Source organism: Papilio polytes, unplaced genomic scaffold (genome assembly GCF_000836215.1).
Source record: "Papilio polytes unplaced genomic scaffold, Ppol_1.0 DF824158.1, whole genome shotgun sequence".
Classification (NCBI taxonomy): domain Eukaryota; kingdom Metazoa; phylum Arthropoda; class Insecta; order Lepidoptera; family Papilionidae; genus Papilio; species Papilio polytes.
In genome coordinates, this window is record NW_013525046.1 from 2263419 (window position 1) to 2282340 (window position 18922).

General features: G+C 32.5%; 3 protein-coding genes across 3 annotated transcripts; 1 reads left to right on the forward strand and 2 right to left on the reverse strand.

Moving 5' to 3' along the window:
• Nucleotides 1-2065: 2065 nt before the first annotated feature.
• LOC106111562 (WD repeat-containing protein 61-like) lies at nt 2066-6823 on the reverse strand. The gene is made up of 7 exons (XM_013293688.1): nt 6714-6823; nt 6545-6633; nt 6093-6241; nt 5325-5560; nt 4436-4617; nt 2772-2940; nt 2066-2214 (listed from the first exon to the last, which is right to left on the reverse strand). Exons 1-7 carry the CDS (start codon nt 6729-6731, stop codon nt 2104-2106), a joined length of 954 nt encoding a protein of 317 aa, XP_013149142.1. The 5' UTR covers nt 6732-6823; the 3' UTR covers nt 2066-2103.
• A 261-nt stretch (nt 6824-7084) lies between these two features.
• Nucleotides 7085-9869, reverse strand: LOC106111561 (WD repeat-containing protein 61-like). Its single transcript, XM_013293687.1, has 7 exons — nt 9703-9869; nt 9508-9632; nt 9218-9387; nt 8641-8876; nt 8040-8227; nt 7399-7570; nt 7085-7201 (listed from the first exon to the last, which is right to left on the reverse strand). The coding sequence occupies exons 1-7, from the start codon at nt 9718-9720 to the stop codon at nt 7112-7114; spliced, it is 999 nt and encodes a 332-aa protein (XP_013149141.1). The 5' UTR covers nt 9721-9869; the 3' UTR covers nt 7085-7111.
• A 344-nt stretch (nt 9870-10213) lies between these two features.
• On the forward strand, nt 10214-14345 carry LOC106111555 (pre-mRNA-splicing factor RBM22). The gene is made up of 7 exons (XM_013293679.1): nt 10214-10366; nt 10447-10500; nt 10579-11072; nt 11851-12024; nt 12523-12665; nt 13337-13449; nt 14094-14345. The coding sequence occupies exons 1-7, from the start codon at nt 10313-10315 to the stop codon at nt 14262-14264; spliced, it is 1203 nt and encodes a 400-aa protein (XP_013149133.1). The 5' UTR covers nt 10214-10312; the 3' UTR covers nt 14265-14345.
• The last annotated feature ends 4577 nt before the right edge of the window (nt 14346-18922 follow it).

Consider the following 18922-nt stretch of genomic DNA (forward strand, 5'->3'; position numbering starts at 1 on the left):
CTTTGCTACCGCCTGGGGCTTTGGGTCGTGAAATATTTGTAGCAGGTACAAAGGCTCGCGAGGTGAAGGTTGCCCGCAAAGCTTTAAGCAGCCTTATGAATGATACCTGTTTACTGAATAAAGTGTATCATTTATTAACATTTAAAAAATTAAATGTATAGTCGTATTTATTGAATCCTCCGGTTTTATATATATTCCAATTTATTTTGAATGTCATTATGTAACGTAAGTAAAACTTCATATAAATTCTAAAAGACTTTAATTCAAAGTGAACGTCTAGTAAAAGCTAGAGTTATGAAGCAAAATGCGTCTTCAGAACTTTCTTCTTCAAAGTCTTATCCTTCAAAGGACTCATTAAAATCATAGACTACATAGTTTTGCTGCAATAAGGATTGAATTAAACTTAGCATTACGAAGCTTATTTTTATTTAATTTGCAATAGCGACAAACAATTTGTAATGTTTTGCGAGAAACGTGTTTCTAAACTGTTTATTTTCATTTCTAATCTATGATCATATATTATTTGTAAAATGTACGGGAATATTTAAGGTTAGGTATTATTTAATCTATAAAACATTCTCGTGAGTTGTCAATCTTGAATTTGGAAAACATTTGTTTTTTTTTTCACAGCTGTTTAATCTTAATTAAAGGCTGTGGGTGAGGTCTGGCCTCTTCATCGAATCATTTAACATTACAACAAAATAACCAAACAACATTTAACTTCTGAGTTTAACATATTTTAATATAATTATTTATTACGTGACATTTTTTTGGAATATCAGTGCCATTTAAGGTAAAGTTCGATCGACAACTCGCACAAATTTATATTAAATATGAAACCAGATTCTTTTGCAGCACGAAAAGGTCATCGAAGTTTCGCTTTCATTAATGAGTAATGGTTTTTATGTTACCGAATTTAAAAATTAAAAAATTGCTGTTTTTTTATTGTATAATGTAAATCACAACATTGCTTATATTCAAATTTGTATTTTTTTTCTTTTTCTGATTTATTTTTAAATCGTGTCATATTTAAAAATAACTATTTATTTACTAAAACATGCGCTTAAAATACAAGTCTAATTACATGTAGTAGTTAATTTCGAATTTACGTAAGTTGGAACGTTTTGTTTTTTTATTCAATAAAATAGGGACAATGTTTTGTTAAGTATCATCGATGTTACCTAAAGTCAGACTTTATATTATTGTTAAGAATATAAAAATACGAATTATCTTTGTATAAAATTATTATAAAAACTAACCTACAATCTGTAACATTAAATCTGTGTACCGTATTAAGCTAGATTTGTATGACTGACGTGCCCCAATCCTCTTAGTGGCGAAAATTAATCAACCGCCCTCAGGGTGATATCGGCTTAGGAGCGATTTATATTATCAAGCAGGGTCAATATTTACCAATGCTGGAAACTTTTATGCTTCCATATTTGCTTTCATTCGTTTGAAATTGTTTTTTTTTTGTGACGTCATACTTACCATTCGAACAATAGGCGGAAATACATGCCAGTATAACGGGATAGTAGCATGCTAACTACTGGTATATCATATCAGCAAGTTGTCAAAGATATTGTATGAAATTAGATATGGCAGTGTTAAGTTTCGTACCTCCTCGACCTTCAACTTGCCCGTAGATGTAAGAAATCAAATATAGTGCCATCTATTGGTAGGAAAGTTAGACTTCACAATCGCCAATAGCGTGCACGAAACTGGCAAATGTTTGTGTATTGTCTTGCAAATATATTCCCGGGTTATATAATAGGTTGTAAAACAGAGCTATGATGAATATTTGTATTGTTAAACTGTTGTTGCAAAAACGTATTCGTAGTCATCGACAATTATGAAAATTGTGTAATTTTCGTTCGTTAGGTGCACTAATGTAATACAAATTGTCGATGACGTTACGAATACGTTCTCACGAATCTTTACGATAGACCCTCAGATGTTTAGAAAATTAATTCCTTTGTATTGACTTTTAGGTTATGTTTTAAGTGTGTGATGTTTTACAATTCGACTTTTTCGTTCTAACTTGTAAAGGGTAAAAATAAGTAAATATTATATATAGTGTTTATTGCAATATTTAAATACACTTCACTTTTTGATATCTCTCTGCGGTATTGGGCATTCATAAACATTGATGCATTTGTCCTTGGAAACTGACACTACATGGTCACTTTTTGGGTTAAATTTGACATCCCAAACCTGAAATCAAAAATATAAATAAAATATTGGAATAATTAGAATAAAAACCACAAACACTGGCCCAATCCGCTGTGGGAGAGCCATAAACAAGAAATAGAATAGAATAGAATATTGAAATACATAAATGTTAAATGTTAATGGTGGAAGAATTTATGAAATCGGGCCAGTAGGGTTTGAGTTATTTAAATACATACAAAAATATATCTTTCCTCTTTATAATGTTAGTATACAAGACATTTTGATAATCTTACTAATATTACAAATGTGAAAATATGTTAGAGTTTGTAGCCTAAACTGCTGAAGAGATCTCGACAAAATTTGTCATAGATATAGAGCAGTTTGGAAGAAAACATAGACACACTTTTGTTTTAAATTCCACGCGGAGAAGCGGGCAAAAGCTAGAATTAAGGCGGTTCACACTTGGCCAGTACAGTTAGACATGCGATGGCCAGTCATAATTTGAACTCACTGGCACCTTTTAATGTTCACGTGCTATTCGCCAGTCCAGTTATTGTTATTAACTGTACTGGCCATATATGTACTGCTTATTGACATACCATACTGGAATGTTCGTGGAACAGTTTTCCTATGCTGTAATCGGCCAGCATTATGAGGCAGACGGCGCCGTCAACGCGCGCCGCACACACGCGGTTACCGTCTACAGAGAAACAGGCGCTGAGTACACCGCACTTCAGATTCACGTTTTTAATAAGGTTCCCACTGCCACTAAAACAAGGAAACTTCATAAATGGCAAGAAATATTGCCCCACTTTTAACATTAATCAGTACTTTAAATGGTCATCACCAGCTCACTATATGTCCCTAATGTGGGGTTCGGAGCCTACCCTAAGTAAAGTATAGTATTATTATATTTTCTAGAATAATCAGGTTGGATCCAGTTGGTGGTGTAAATGAAGTTATAATCTATACTTCTATACTCTATACTATTATAATAAAGCGTAAACACACACTTCTTTGTTGCCTAAGATCTTAGCAATTACAGCATATTTTTGAATAATTCTTTTTTTTAATAAAAAGCCCCACACTTACATCAGGCTTTAGGTTATATATTTTCTCGCAATTAAACTTATGGGGTAAATATTTTGATATAAAAACCCTAATGTGGGAAAGAGACCATAAGTTGTTGCCAACATCAAGGAAACAAGGTTGCCATGGTGTGTCAAAATGACATGTCACTTTGACATTTGCAATTGATACTTTGACACATGTAAACAACAAAATAAAATTTTCATTTTCTTTTGTTTCACAATTTCTATAATAACTCGCCTACGTCTGGGTTTTGTCGCCACCCCAGTATTTCTTGCCAAAATTCGTATTTATGATCATTCCTTGTGTGAGTGCGGTTTGGATGAGGGATCCTTAGAACATATATTTTTTAATTGTCCGAAACTTAAAGTTCACTTATATGATATTCTTCCTACCCAAATTCCTAGACCCATTAATATTCAATTCTTGCTAACCTTAGTTTACAGCCCCCTGGTGAAGGTTTTATTTAAATTTTTAATTTCCAATAATATTAAACTGTAATTAAAATATATAAATTTTGTATTTAGGGTGTAGTATAGTAACATTGGTGTTGTCCTATTACAGAGCCTTGATTGATATCATCAGCTACCATTCATTTGTCAATTACACTGGATTCCGTCTTTCTAGTTACCTGCTACTCATAATTTTAGTCTCGTTTTATATACTTTCAATTATCTTCAACCTTGACGTTCGCGAAATCATCGAAATAACGATGGGGTTCACTAAACATTAAAAGAAGAAGAAGAAGAACATTTTCATAATTTTATGCGGATAAAGTCGCAAGGGAACAGCTAGTCACTTGATATGTATATAATTTAAAGTTAAAAAAAATACATAAATAAAGTTTCTATTACAAATGGGCGTTTACAGCTGTTGATCTAAGAGAAGGATGATGTTAGAGGGGAGGCTAGTAGTATTTTTTTTAATTCCAAAGAGAATGCTTATAAATATGTGGTCTGGGATAACATATATGCTTCTTACTTTCTTATTTTAAAATACCACGCACGGAGTCGCGGGAGAAACCTAGTAATTACTCAATTTAAACTAGACTTTAATGGCCTTCCACCCTTGTCAACATGCACTCATCAAAGCAGAGACAATCGTAACATCTTTTTTGTTACAACTTGGGGCACTGGACATCCCAAAACAAACATATACATCAAATAACACTTACGACTCGTAAATATTAACAAATCCATCATCCGAAGCTGTTACAAGAAGATTCATTGAAAATTGTACACTTCGGACAATTTTAGTGTGAGCTTCTATTGTGTGTATTAACTTGCCTTGTTGTACGTCAAATATGCAGACTGTGCCGTCCACAGAACCACTACTTATAAATCTGTCATCTGCACTCTGAAACAAAGAAAATGAGATTTACAACTGAACATTGAAATCTTAGATTGTTCTGCCTAAAACTAAACTATCGCACAACTGTTTAGTTGCATTAAGATTTGTATGAGTTTATATAGGTATGCACACTACTTGATTTGTAATTATGCAACTAAACAGTTGAATTGGCTGTGAAACAAACGATAATCGCACAACTATTGTGCGATAGCTTAGTCAAAAGTGTGCGCCCGCTCTTAACTAGATAGACGTCAAAATTGAAATGGAATATTCAGTTCAAGTGTGACCTACTCACGAACGAATCTCAATTAAATTTAACATAGCTGTAGAGTACAGTCTGGAAGAACACAGACTATTTACTTTAGTTTTTATTCTCCATGGACTAAGTCACGGGCAAAAGTAGAATTTATATATTTGTTGCACCTATTTCTAAACCATTACACAGATTTTGATGAAATTGTCGTAGAATGTTCAGCTATCAATTAATCTTGAGTTTTTACACCATTTTGAATGGTAATCCAATAGTCAGATCTTACTATTATAAATGCGAAAGTTTAGATAGATGGAAGTTTGTTTGTAGCCTAAACTGCTAAAAGGATCTCCATGAAATTTAGTACAGATGGAGGATTGTCTGGAACACATAGGCTACTTACTTTTGTTTTTTTTCCACACAGACGGAGTTATGGACGAAAGCTAGCATAAAATTGACTTACCCATGCCACACAAACAGTAAACTTGCCTCTCGTATCTAAAACCTTATGGACCATCCCCTTCACAATATCATATATGACAACTTTCCCTGTATGACTTCCCGAGGCAACATGTGTGTTGTTCGGAGAAAACTCAATCTTCCATACATCTGTAGCTTCACTTTGTATTTCATGGACTTTGTTACCAGATGTTAAATCCCATATTATCATAGTTGAGTCTAATGAAGCTGAGGCTATCGCTAAAAAAAAATTAAACCAACAATAAAGACCCAGAATATAGAAAATTAAAGAACTAAATAATGAATACATAAATTTACTAACAAATTGGTATCTTACTAATATAAATGAGAAAATTTAGATGGATGCATGTTTGTAAGATGGTCTTGATAAAATTTAACATAGATATAAAGCGAAGTCTGGAAATACACATAGGATACTTAATTCTAGTATTTTTATATTCCGCACAGACAGACCAAGGCTGTTGTCCATATATTATGATTAAACATTCAATTGCCTTTATGTCTTTAAGACAAGTTTTAATATACCACTAGAGCCTGAGACACCATCCACATGTGAATAAAAAGAACAATAATGAGTAGCCTATATGTTCTTCCTGACTATGCTCTACATCTGTGCCAAATTTCATTGAAATCTGTTTGGCATTTAGGCTATAAACTCTAACAAACATCCTTCCATCCATCCATCTCAACTTTTGCATAATAGTAAGATTACAGTATACATTATATGTTAAAAATGCTATTTAATACCTACTGTGTCCATCAGAACTGACAGCAACTGAAACTACAGCCATTGAGTGCCCTTGTAATGTGTGATACAATTCCAACTTGTAGTTATCTACACGCCATACTTTTACTAAGCCATCTAGACCTCCAGTAACTATAAAATCTTTCTTCTGTTCCCTGTGAATTTGATAAAAACGTCATAACATGCGTTTTCATTGTTTAAATAGTTTAAAAAATAATTTAAAGTACTGCTGACGAAATTTTATCTATACCGGTAAATAAGCTGCTTTTAAAAGCCATAATATTGGTTTATATTCTTTTTTATAATAAAAAGGGGGACAAAGAAACGGCGGGAACACTTAGGTATTTGTTGATCTAAGTTATCATTATTAATTAAAATGCAAGGACTTAAGTCTTACATTTTGTCGTTAATTACGTGTTAATAAGTACAAGCAAAATGTTTAATAAATCTTAACATACTTTGGGTCAGCAGAAATATTTGTTTGAGTCCATGCACAGCAGTATATTGGATCTTCGTGGGCATTTTCTTTTTTTATAAGTAAAGAATACTGAAACAACATGAATTTAAGAAACAAACCATATTAAATTCCCGTATAGAGTAATAAAACTTGTTTAATATACCAATTACCATCGCTGCAGCAGGCATTGTAGAAATAACTTTATTACAAGGAGATAATATTTGTAATAATATCGTCTTTTAATAATTTTTTCTTTTAAATTGACCCAGCGCTGACAGTGGATATGTCAGTGTCACTTATGACTTTAGATTTTACGTTTTTAAATGTTATTGTATAACCTTATCACTTATTGCAAATATGAGACATTTTTAAACGAAAATAAACGTATATACTTTAGAATATATCGATCGAGTTTCCTTTTTCTGTAGTCGGTAAAATGAAAATGTTTTAAGTTAAATAGGCACGGCCCTAAAACGACCATTATTTTCAGTAACAGTTCTAGATATATTACATAGACCAGGATCTTAATAAAAAACAAAAGGAATCGTGTATATATTTATTTAGATTTCTATAAAGGACAGTCATAAATATTTATACTTTTATCTTCTGATACAGAAACTATTTTATTGCTGTCTGCATTAAACTTTACTCCCCAAACCTGGAACAAATAATATTAAGCAAAGGTCAATTTAAAAAAGTGATATAACGAAATTTTGGCATTATAACATCATGGTCTTTAAGATTTCAATTCTTTTGCCTATATTACATATTTAAAACTGTTTCTCAAATTCGATCTATAGGTAGGAATATCCTCACAAGATATCTGATTGTGGAAAGACTAGGTTACGTTCTTACCTGATCCGTATGCTCTTTGAACACATTTTGACACTGCATAGTTTCTAAATCCCAAACTCTGACAGTCCGGTCCGAGCTGCCAGAGACAAACCTTTTACCATCTCGAGAGAAGTCCACAGATAATACCCATGACGCATGCCCGGATAGAGTCGCTGCCAAATTAGCGTGAACACTGAAATCATGTGATTGAAATAAAAACAATTAAAAAAATACTGCTTAACATTTAACTACCTATGATATAATTATTCCAATTCGTATACTTAAATACAATGTTAAAAAAAATTAACACTTCAGGCCTTAAGATAAAAATCTTAGGCAATGTTTAAAAGGCATTTTAGCTTAATACATCATCTTTTTTTTCGGCTATCAGCAATAGCAATTATTACTGACAAATCATGGTTATAGAAACATTACTATGCTTAGGCTTGCAAAATAAGATTTTGACCAATAAATAATAAAATAATTTAAATAAAAAATGACCCCCATATCAATAAGTGGACAAAGAATTAAAACATATGTTTAACTATACTGTTGAACTACATTTTTTTGGGGCAAGACAGTACATATTCATAATGTGGTACAAAAAAAAATTTAAACTAAATTTTTGAGAAATTGGGAGACTTTAATCAAATGTCACTTACACATCGTAAATCTTCATTTGGCCATCATCGGAGGCCGTCAGCAGTAATTGTGAATCCGGAGAGAAGCATAAACTGCGAATGGACATTGCATGGCCCTCTAGTGTGTGAGCAAGTTTGCTCTGAGCTACATCAAATATATTTATAATACCGTCTAATGCTCCACTTGCAATGTATTTACCATCTGGACTCTAATAACAAAATTATTTATTGTATTAAATTTGATATATTTTTTCCAATTCAACTTGTAAATCATAAACAAAGGAAACTTAAATTTGCATTGTGAAATTCATGAAATAAAGTGAAATTATTTTCATTTATATGGATAGCTAATGATATCCATACATTATGTAGGCAAAAGTTTGAATGGATGGATGTTTGCAACATATCTCCGATACAGTTTAACAAATCTCAATTAAATTAGACACATTGAACATAATCTTGTACCACATAATCTACTTAGTTTTTTAATTCCACAATGAAAAAGTCGAAATTAAAAGCTTAGCTAGCATTGCATGTTTTTTTTTAAGTCATACCATATATATTAAGTGTTTTTCAAATACATAAAATGTTCAGTTAACTTTTTTGTTATTATGTTACTTACATAAGCCAAACTAAGTGTGAACCTTCCTCTTGTGTCTAAAACTTGTTCTTGGTTACCATTCTCAATATTCAATATTAATATTTTCCCTGAATTTGTACCGGTAATAACATTTTTCCCATCTGGGGAGAAATCTAAAGTCCATATATCAGCAGGTCCAGTTTCTAACGTTTTTAATTTTTCACCATTAACAATATCCCATAATATTAAAGATGAGTCTTGTGAACTGCTAGCTAGAGCTATGGAATTAACATTAAAAAACATCTTCATAATTTTGCATACACATAAATAACTTAAAAACAGATTTAACATTGTGATAATTCCAAATTTGTGGAATAATATTACATTTGAAAAAGTAAAACTTTCATTGAATAATCCATCATCATCTACCTACTCCTGTAGTAGTGAAACATGTTTTTGTCTTCCAAGTAACTCTATAATATATCATCTCAGTCATCAATTCCTTAATTTATAACACCTTTCACATAATCCATCCATCTCTTTCTAGGTCTACCTCTACCGGTGTACCATACATATTTGTAGTAATCATAAATAGTAAAAAATATGAACCTGAACTCACTTTTGCCATCAGGACTTATTGCCACTGATATTACACCTAATGAATGTCCTTCAAGTTGGTGTCTTAATTCCAGCTTTCCATCCACTAATTTCCACACTTTGATTATATCATCCAGCCCTCCAGTTATAATGTAATCATCATAGGTCACCTCAGTGCCATCTCCAGAGTCTCTGAAATTGCAACAAGATGAAAATTAGCTAAATGAACATTTATTTAAAAATGGGTAATAAGTTTAGTAAGTCAAGTAATTCGTAATATTTAATTAACAAAATATAAGGTTATGTACGAACTGTGAATGTTCATTTGGTTCGGCGTTTTCTTCCGTTTCTTTCTTTTTTTCATTTTTTATACGACCCCACGCACAACACCAGATTGAATCTTCGTGAGCATTTTCTTTTTTCAATTGTACATAATACTAAAAAGAAATTATAATAAGTTCAAGTAAAGTTAACACCGGTGCACAAGTTTGTAATAAACAAACGTACCAATGTTGTTATCGACATTACTTAACACAGAATTATTTTTGTTACACTTAATAATTATAACATACAAATGCTTATACTATATACACGAATTTTACCACGAACTGTTATTTATATTTGCTTTAAAAACACCTAGAGAAAAGTTCTGTAGGAATTAAATATTTGACTTTGACAATAGAATGTTAGAAGTCAAATCAAATATGTCAAATGCCAACGCTGCTTAAAATAGAGTAAGAGTATCCGGACATATGCAATTCTTTTGAGAAGTTACTTGAAATCGTGTCATACACTAGTTTTGTTGTAGATTTATATTAAAGCTTTGAAAATTGATTTACTCACTTTTCGAGCGCAAAAAATACCTTGTCTTTTAAATCTGCACCACAAAGCGCAACACTGGCACTAGGAATGGCAACACTGTTTCCGTTTCATTCATACGTCATCCGCCATTATTCCTTGGCTTCTGGCTTGTCAGTTTTTATTTACATATTTTCAACATATTTTAATTAATTCGTGTTACTCATTTCATTCATTATATTTATAACATGCACACAAGATAACATTTGCTAAAATTTTAATACGTATTGCAAATAAGTATTTCCATTGACCCTTCAAAATGGCTATGTCCAAGTCTACTAACACGTACAATCGACAAAATTGGGAAGACTCTGTAAGATTAAATAAATCGTATAACATCTTTGTTTACTATTTAACTGTTCTATCTATTTTACTTACTATTGTATGTTACAGGAATTTCCAATATTATGTCAAACTTGTCTTGGAGATAACCCCTACATTCGTATGGTAAGTGATTTACGTCATCTGAGTTGTGTTAATAATTTGCATTGTTTGTTTCTAACAAATTAAAATCTTTCATTTCAGACCAAAGAGAAATATGGCAAAGAGTGTAAAATATGTTGCCGCCCTTTCACCGTCTTCCGTTGGTGTCCTGGTTCCAGAATGCGTTTCAAGAAGACTGAAATCTGTCAAACGTGCTCAAAATTGAAGAATGTTTGTCAAACATGTCTATTAGATTTAGAATATGGTTTGCCTATCCAAGTGAGAGATGCTGCGCTGAAAATCCAAGATGATTTACCTCGTAATGAAGTGAACAAGGAGTATTACATTCAAAATCTAGACAGTCAGATGTCTAACATGGATGAAACACAACCCAGTAACTCAGCTTTGAAGTCTAAGGGTGCTTCCGATTTGTTATTAAGATTAGCTAGAACTGCTCCATATTATAAAAGGAATAGACCTCATGTGTGCTCATTCTGGGTGAAAGGAGAATGTAGGAGAGGAGAAGAATGTCCTTACCGGCATGAAAAGCCCACAGATCCTGATGACCCTCTGGCTGATCAAAATATTAAGGACAGGTATGTTTTTTGACTTCAATATATTTTAATACATTTCAAACATAATAACTTTGGCATGTGATTATCTACACAGAATTTGAAAACAAACTTGGTAAGACCAAATATAGGCTAAATTTATGCTAAATATTGATATCTCTATATGATTGTAAATGTAAAGAAGCAGAAATACATTTACATTTTTCCTCAAAGGCTAGCAACACATCTGTAGTTCCTCTGGTGTTGCGTCTGTCCAAGTGTGTTGACTACCTCAGTGTTTTCACTGCTCGTTTGCCCCCTTTTATTATAAAAAACATCAATTCAAACTCTCATATTTGTATTAATGTGAAGTATGATAGCTTAGATATAAAGCGTAAGCAAGAATATTAAGAACTCTGGGCTAAAAAGATATAGTATGTCATTATTAGAGGCTTACAACATACTTCATCATCATCATCACCAACTCACTATACGTCCCCACCAAGCGGCTCGAAGCCTACCCTAAATAAGACATGGCTAGGCCATAGTCAACCATGCTGGCCCAATGCGGGTTGGTTGACTTCACACATATCTTTGAATTTCTTCTCTGATATGTGCAGGTTGCATCACAATGTTTTCCTTCACCATAAGAACGTCAGTTAAATTATGTACATATGAAAATTCGAAAAATCGAAAATCACATTGGTACATCGGGATTCGAACCTAAGAACTGTAGATTACAAGTCAAGTGCTTAAACCACTGCCACCAACGGTTTTACAACATACTTACACATTAGTAATTAAAATAATGTTTTCTCTACAGGTACTATGGTGTGAATGACCCAGTAGCGGAGAAGTTGATGCGACGTGCAGCCGCAATGCCAGCCCTACCTCCGCCGGAAGACAGAACGGTTACCACATTGTACATCGGCAACTTGCCTGATACTATAACCGAGGATGAACTTAAAGGACATTTCTATCAGTATGGAGAGATAAGGTAAAGTATTTTAATAATTTGAACTAATATTTATAAAGTACTATGCATTTTGAGCACAATAAATTGAAATTATATTTTAAAGTTATTTTAAACAAGACAGTATTAAGATCAAATTTGGATGCAAAGGCTGAGGAAGACCAAAGAAAGTATAGATCGTGTGAAAGAGGATGTTTATGGAAGTGAATTGAAATTTGAAAGCTGATAGAGATGTATGTAAGATCATATACTGTGCTGACTCCATAGGGTCAAGGGCAGGTTGATGATATTTAAAAGTATCATGTATATTTAAAAAATTAGATAAATAAAACAGCCATTTATTAACAAAAAAAGAAAAATAACGTGGTTTACAGATACTTTAATTAAAAAAAAAATACGAAAACGTTCTGAAACTTGTTACTGTAGGCTGCGCTGGTACAGGAATAGGGAATATCCCTGTTTTTTTTTTCGTATATATGATATTTTCATATGATTAAACTAGTATCTTTTTTATTTTTTCAGATGTTTAACTTTAGTTCCGCGAGCTCAGTGTGCGTTTGTACAGTACACAACCCGGAGTGCAGCTGAGCATGCTGCGGAGAAAACATTCAATAGATTGGTGATCGGAGGAAAGAGATTGACTATCAAGTGGGGCAAGTCTCAAGGTATTCAGGACAAATTAAACTCTTCTAACATTAGTGACATAGGATTAGTTAATTTGGAAGAATCAAACCTATCGTTTTTTATGGTGGAGGAAAACTTGTTGTGTGCCTCTGTAAAGAAATTCAAAGATGTAGTCTGATAACAATAAAAGTTACAAATTAAATGCATCTTGTAAGAAATGGACATTTTGATGTAGTATTCTATTTAAGCGAGGGATACATAATTTATAACATGGCTAAACTCACATGACAACCTTTGCTGTAGACACCAACATGTTTCAGACCCGTCAGGGGTCCTTCAGGGTGAAGTTGAGGGGGTGAGGTTATAAATTACTAGCTGTTCCCATGGGGCTTCATTCGCATGTTATAAAAAAATGTTGTATTGTTTACATTTGCAAATGTCAAAATACAAATGCAAAAGTGACAAAAAAAGCCTTTGATATTAGATAACTATTCAATGTTGGCAACTTGTAGTTTATGGTCCCTTTCCCACATGGATTTTTTCAATTTATTTACCTCCCTAAGTTTAATAGCGTGAAATATAGCCTAAAGTGTGTCGTAAGTGTAGGGTTTTTTATTAAAGAAAGAATTGTTCAAAAACGCGGTAATTGCTGCCATCCTACGCCATAAAGTCGTGTGTTTGCGCTTTATTCTATTAGTATAATGTGTGGCAGGGCGGCAAGGTGTGAGCGAGAAGAGCGAGATGCCGGCGCTGGAGCCGGTGCCGGGGCTGCCGGGCGCGCTGCCGCCGCCGCCGCCCGCCTTCCTGCACCCCTTCCCGCCGCAGGTAATTACCTCAAATTTGCACTGTTTCAATTACAGTAAATTCCTTTTTTATAAATATAAGCTGACAAACTAACAAGCGACCACCTGAATCCGCCAAAATGGCGAAGCGACCGCTGCCTAGACATCCGAAATTGCATATGCGTTGCCTACACTAAATCGACAGCGGAGGGGACGCACATAAAGAGGATATTTTCCTTTCCTATGCGTCTCCTACTCGTACCTGTTTGTGTCTTCATGTAGATATACATCTCTTATTACCATCTAGATGTTACTGTGGTTTCACCCCGTTATAAAATCTTTATTTTGTTCTTAACATTCTGTTCAATAGCAAATGTCAAAATTCAAATGCACAAATGAAAATGAAGGCTTGTCATTGGTTAACATTGCAATTTTATTTTTTGCTGTTATTGGCTTTTTTTTGTTTCTGTCCCCCATTACTGTTTTCTCCAATTACACCATGTAAATTACATAGTCTGAATATTGAACATATAAAGTCTATATGTTCAATGTTCACGCTATGTATGTATAGCATATCGTAAATTTAGAGTTTTTTTATAAAAAAAAATTTGCCGTGATTGCTAACATTCTACATAACAAAGTGTATTTCCCTTTTATTATATTAATATAGATGATTTATTTTGTTAGATGCCGCCGCCGAACCGTCCGAACGACTTCTTCAACCTGCAGCACTACGGGGGTGGAGTGGGCGGGGTGGGCCCGGGCTGGGGCTGGGCGCCGCCGCCCGGCATGCACTACCCCAGCCAGGACCCCGCGCGCCTCGGGGCGCATGCACACGCCAACAACCCACAGACATAGGACAATACGTAAAAAAAAATATCTCAACAACAGTAACTTTCATCAAAATACATTTTTTTTGTTAAGCTTGCTGTTGTTCGCGACTTCGTCCGCGTGAAATTAAAAAAGAATGAAAAATATAGCCTATGTTACTAACTGATAACGTAGCTTTTTAATGGTGAAAGAATTTTTAAAATCGGCCCAGTAGTTTTTGAGTTGTTTCAATACATATAAAAACCTAAAAATACAAATCTTTCCTCTTTATAATTTTATTCCTATCAACATTTGATCCGTTAAATAACCGTTAACAGTACTCAATGGCAATAAATTGCAGATAAACATGAATTAAGGATATTTCAAATCAAAGATTTCTTTATAATTACTAGATAGTGTTTGAAACATCAATTAAAAAAACTTTGAAAAATTATTCCGCAATGTGTAAATATTTTTTTTTTCATTTCTTTTGAATCATGAAAAACGCCTGACTTTATATTTTGTGAAAAATAATTGTTTTTGCTCACCAACACTTGTTTCTTAATGAACGAAAAATTGTACATTGTAAAAAAAACCGTGTTATATTTTCATTATATGAAATATATTTTTCTGCCAATACAAGGTTTATACAAATGTAAGATAGTTATAAGTTTCATGTAATATAAGAACTTCAATAAAAACTTTGACCTAACTTGACTTTTTTTAAATAGACCTTTGACCCTATAAACTGTGTTAAGATGGCGGGTGTACCATAGCGAATTAAATACCACCAACTAAAAATTTACCTAAAATCCACTTTTTAGTATCTTTAGTACTAAACTAGCTGCTTACGTGCGACTTCATCCGCATAAAATTATGAAAATTTTATTTTGCTGTTTACATGTGTCGAATTATCAATTGCCAATGTCAAAATGACATGACATTATGACAAACCATGGCAACCTTGCTTCCTTGATGTTGGCAGCAACTTATGGTCTCTTTCCCACATTAGGGTTTTTTATCCAAAATATTTACCCCCTAAGTTTAATGGCGTGAAATATATAGCCTAAAGCGTGAGGTAAGTGTAAGGTTTATTAAAAAATGAATTATTTAAAAATATGCTGCAGTTGCTGGCAACAGCGAAGTGTGTGTTTACGCTTTATTATATTAGTATACATAGTAGTTTAAAATTTACGTACGATAAGGTAAGGTGTACTTTAGTTTTTTTAACCATTCCTTAAAAGCGCCAACAGCCTAATGGTTTGGAATACGGACTACCGATCTTGCGGTCGAGGGTTTGAATCCGCCATTCGACTATTGTGAACCATATCCCTAGCATAAGCCCAGAGCTAAATATTAGTAAATTCACAAAAATCTACTATTTATAAAAAAAAAAGTTATAATAACATGAAGTAAAAAGTACCTCAATTATAAAAAAAAACCACTAACTTAATCATACAGATCAGAGTTCCCTAAACTTTTTTGTGTCGCGGACCCCTTGCCATGTCTTTCCGTGTTGGGTAGACCCCCTACTTACCTGATATTGATTTCCTGTAAATTTCTAACTGTAGTGAAGTTAAGTGTTAAAATTTAAAAACACATGTTAATTTTTACATTTATTAAATGAATTTAATTTAAAACTTCTGAAAATAAATAATGTACATGTTTTGATACTATAAGATAGTACGACGTAAGTAAATAGGTGCTATCAGTGTATGTGAGACCCACTATCGTGGTCCCCCAATTTTTTTTTCGCTGACATAGACCCCTTGCAGGTCGTCTTAACCCCTAGGAGTCTATATAAACCACTTTGGGAATCACAGATGTAGATAGTTTCCGAAAAATAAAAGAATCGTATCTTCTAACGTGTATTTAATTTTTTACAATAATTTAATTACATAAATTTCATAGTAAAACCACTTCATATCCTTCCATAAAATCATAACCAGTACAGAGATAAATTAATTTGGAGTTTTGTCTATGAAATTACTATGTTCATTAATACATTTCCACTCAGCGTTACTGTGACAATGAGATGTTACAGACATCTACAATATTAGTAGTGGACAATATTGTGTATGTAACATCGCCAATAAATTCCTTTGTGAATCTTTTTCCTTTTGTAGTAATTGCGAGACGACTGCCCAGGGCTGAATAAGGGGCGTCAAAATCCAAGAGAGATCACGCCCAGGGCGCTAATAGTGCTATACATGTAAACTAATAGGTTATATGTTGGGAAATAAATAAAAAACCTTTCTGAAACTATATTTAATATTAATCATAAGTATAACATGACTTAATCGTTACAAAACAGTTAAACATTTAGATAAATCTAATTCCCTTCGCTTACCATTTATCTGGGTAAGGACGGTCTGGTAATAATTTACATTAAACTAGGCCCAGATATATTGTTTAGTGCTCATTTATTTGTAAATATATATTTTATAGCAAGGTTTATTGTTCCTTCAAACCAGTGGTTGTCAACCTTTTTATTACCTTAGATTAAATGTTTCTGTATTGAACTTACAAATTAGTTATTGACCGACTTCCCAAAAGAAGGTACTCAATTCATCTGTATGTTTTTTATAGTTATTTTTGATTCCACATGAATAAAATGATTTTAAAAAATGCGACCAAAGGTTGAGAACCACTGATTTAATTTAAAGAGTCCAATGACTAGTCAATTGATAGCTTTTTATATCTTATACTATTTTATACAAGTTTACGAACGCAACTTTGAAGTCTTGTGCATATAAGGCAAGGATATAACAAATTAAAATTAAGTAAATCGCCTAAACATGAAGCAAAACACACTACTATTAAACACACGATCGAATGAGACGTTTTAAAAAATAAACATCATCTCTTGAAAATTTCATACGAAAAATAGAGAAAAAACGATATTTAGGGCCTATCCCACCATATTGTAAATTGTCTAATCCAAAATTGAAATTTATTATGGAAATATCGGATTTTGTTCTCTTATCTGAAAGTGAATTGTAAGCTATCTGAACCTATATCAGTCAGTGGTGGGACAAGTCTTAATTGTTAAAAATTTTGTTCCATTCTGGAATGTTTTTATTCAACCAACTTATATGCACATATGTATGTTAGTGTCGTATAGGACAGGGGTGGCAAACATTTATGCATCAAAGTGCCTTTTTTTAATGTTTAATGCGGTTTTAAACGTGTTATCGAATAATTTTGACTGCAATTATTACAACTTCAGTATTATCGACGTGTCCAAAATATGTGAGTTTTCCTGCGTTTCTGTATATTTACATTATTTTCTGCGGAATTTTAACCATAGATTTTATATTTTTTCTATCATATTTATTGATAAATGATAAAAATTGGTTATTATTGTGTATTTTGTATAAATTCCATATTCTACATTTTAATAAATCCTTTTTTATACTTTAGATTTCAATAAATTAACCAATTTAATAAGACAAGGGTTAGAAAAAGATTTGCTATGAAGGATTAAAGCGTGAAGTAAGCTCGTTTAAAACATTTTTAACTAGCAATTAACTAATAGGGTAAGCGCAAAATAATTAAAAGTTTGGAATGAAAAATCTAAAAACATTTAAAAGTGATACAATTTCTTTTTTCCAAATTTTTAGTTTAAATATTAAAGATTTTCAATAAATTAATTTAATAAAATAACGACCACAGCACAGCCATACATTTTGGCTGTCAAAAATAAAATCTAGTTACATTTTAATTGATTTCTTAAAAAAAAAATAAACAGGTTCTGAAATGGAAATGCTACATAGTCATTAATGTGAACTAAAAGAAATATAACTAAACATTTAACATCAAGATTAAATATATTTAAAATCCAAATTTATTAAATAAGAATGTGCCTCTTTAAAAAAAAAATATCTATTTTATAAACTGACAGTTACAAAATAAATTTTGACAGCTCACTAGCGCCCACAAAACAGTAGACAGTTGTCAAAATGTCAAAACACTGTCATAAGATGCTTTCATACTGTAGCTGTTGTAATTATGCCATATTCTATGTCTATTTAGTCAATATGCAAAAAATACTGTATAGCCTGTCGATTTATAGAGGTCAGTGACGTATTTTTCTATTTGACAGCTATGACGTCACAATATGGCGCGTAGATTCTAATTTAACATACATTCATTTTACACACAGTTGATCAATATTAAATACTACGAAGTATACGTGATTAAAATCAGAAAGAGCACTTTTTTAAATAAATATGAATCACTATACATTATATTATTAGCGTTATGTACTTCTCAAAGTGCAAAGTAAATGCTGTAAGTCCACTTGTATCTGAAAATAAAAATAAAAACATTACAAAATGTTAACTTATACTTTATTCCAAATCAAGATTTAAACAATATTTTTATCAACTAAAAAATCAGTTGAAAAGAAAATGTCCTCTTTTGAAGGTTCAAATGCTTTTTGCAGCAACGATTTTTTTTATACTATACGGTAGCATTTCGAGAGAATTTAAATCATCCTGAAAATAGGGATCATTGTGAGAACATTGTTTGAACGATACGAGCTTGGTAGATCGATGATATCCTGACTGAGAAATATTGTGAATGGTTTTTTTTATACTATAAGGTGGCAAACAAGCCAGCGGCCACCTGAATCCACCAAAATGGAAAGCGACCGCTGCCCATAGGCATCCACAATTGCAGATGCGTTGCCTACCCTTAATTGA

What these genes read in the sequence shown, in the direction of transcription:
- LOC106111562 (XM_013293688.1), bottom strand. An exon ending in TGTCAGTTCTGATGGACACA is followed by an intron (nt 5,561 to 6,092) that starts GTAGGTATTAAA and finishes ATTTTTTTTTAG; the next exon opens with CGATAGCCTCAGCTTCATTA. An exon ending in TCCACGAACATTCCAGTATG is followed by an intron (nt 2,215 to 2,771) that starts GTATGTCAATAA and finishes TTTTGATTTCAG; the next exon opens with GTTTGGGATGTCAAATTTAA.
- LOC106111561 (XM_013293687.1), bottom strand. An exon ending in AATAAGTCCTGATGGCAAAA is followed by an intron (nt 8,877 to 9,217) that starts GTGAGTTCAGGT and finishes TTAATTCCATAG; the next exon opens with CTCTAGCTAGCAGTTCACAA. An exon ending in TCACACTTAGTTTGGCTTAT is followed by an intron (nt 8,228 to 8,640) that starts GTAAGTAACATA and finishes TTTTGTTATTAG; the next exon opens with AGTCCAGATGGTAAATACAT.
- LOC106111555 (XM_013293679.1), top strand. Translation starts at nt 10,313, where the DNA reads ATGGCTATGTCCAAGTCTACTAACACGTACAATCGACAAAATTGGGAA. An exon ending in ATAACCCCTACATTCGTATG is followed by an intron (nt 10,501 to 10,578) that starts GTAAGTGATTTA and finishes CTTTCATTTCAG; the next exon opens with ACCAAAGAGAAATATGGCAA. An exon ending in GATCAAAATATTAAGGACAG is followed by an intron (nt 11,073 to 11,850) that starts GTATGTTTTTTG and finishes TTTTCTCTACAG; the next exon opens with GTACTATGGTGTGAATGACC.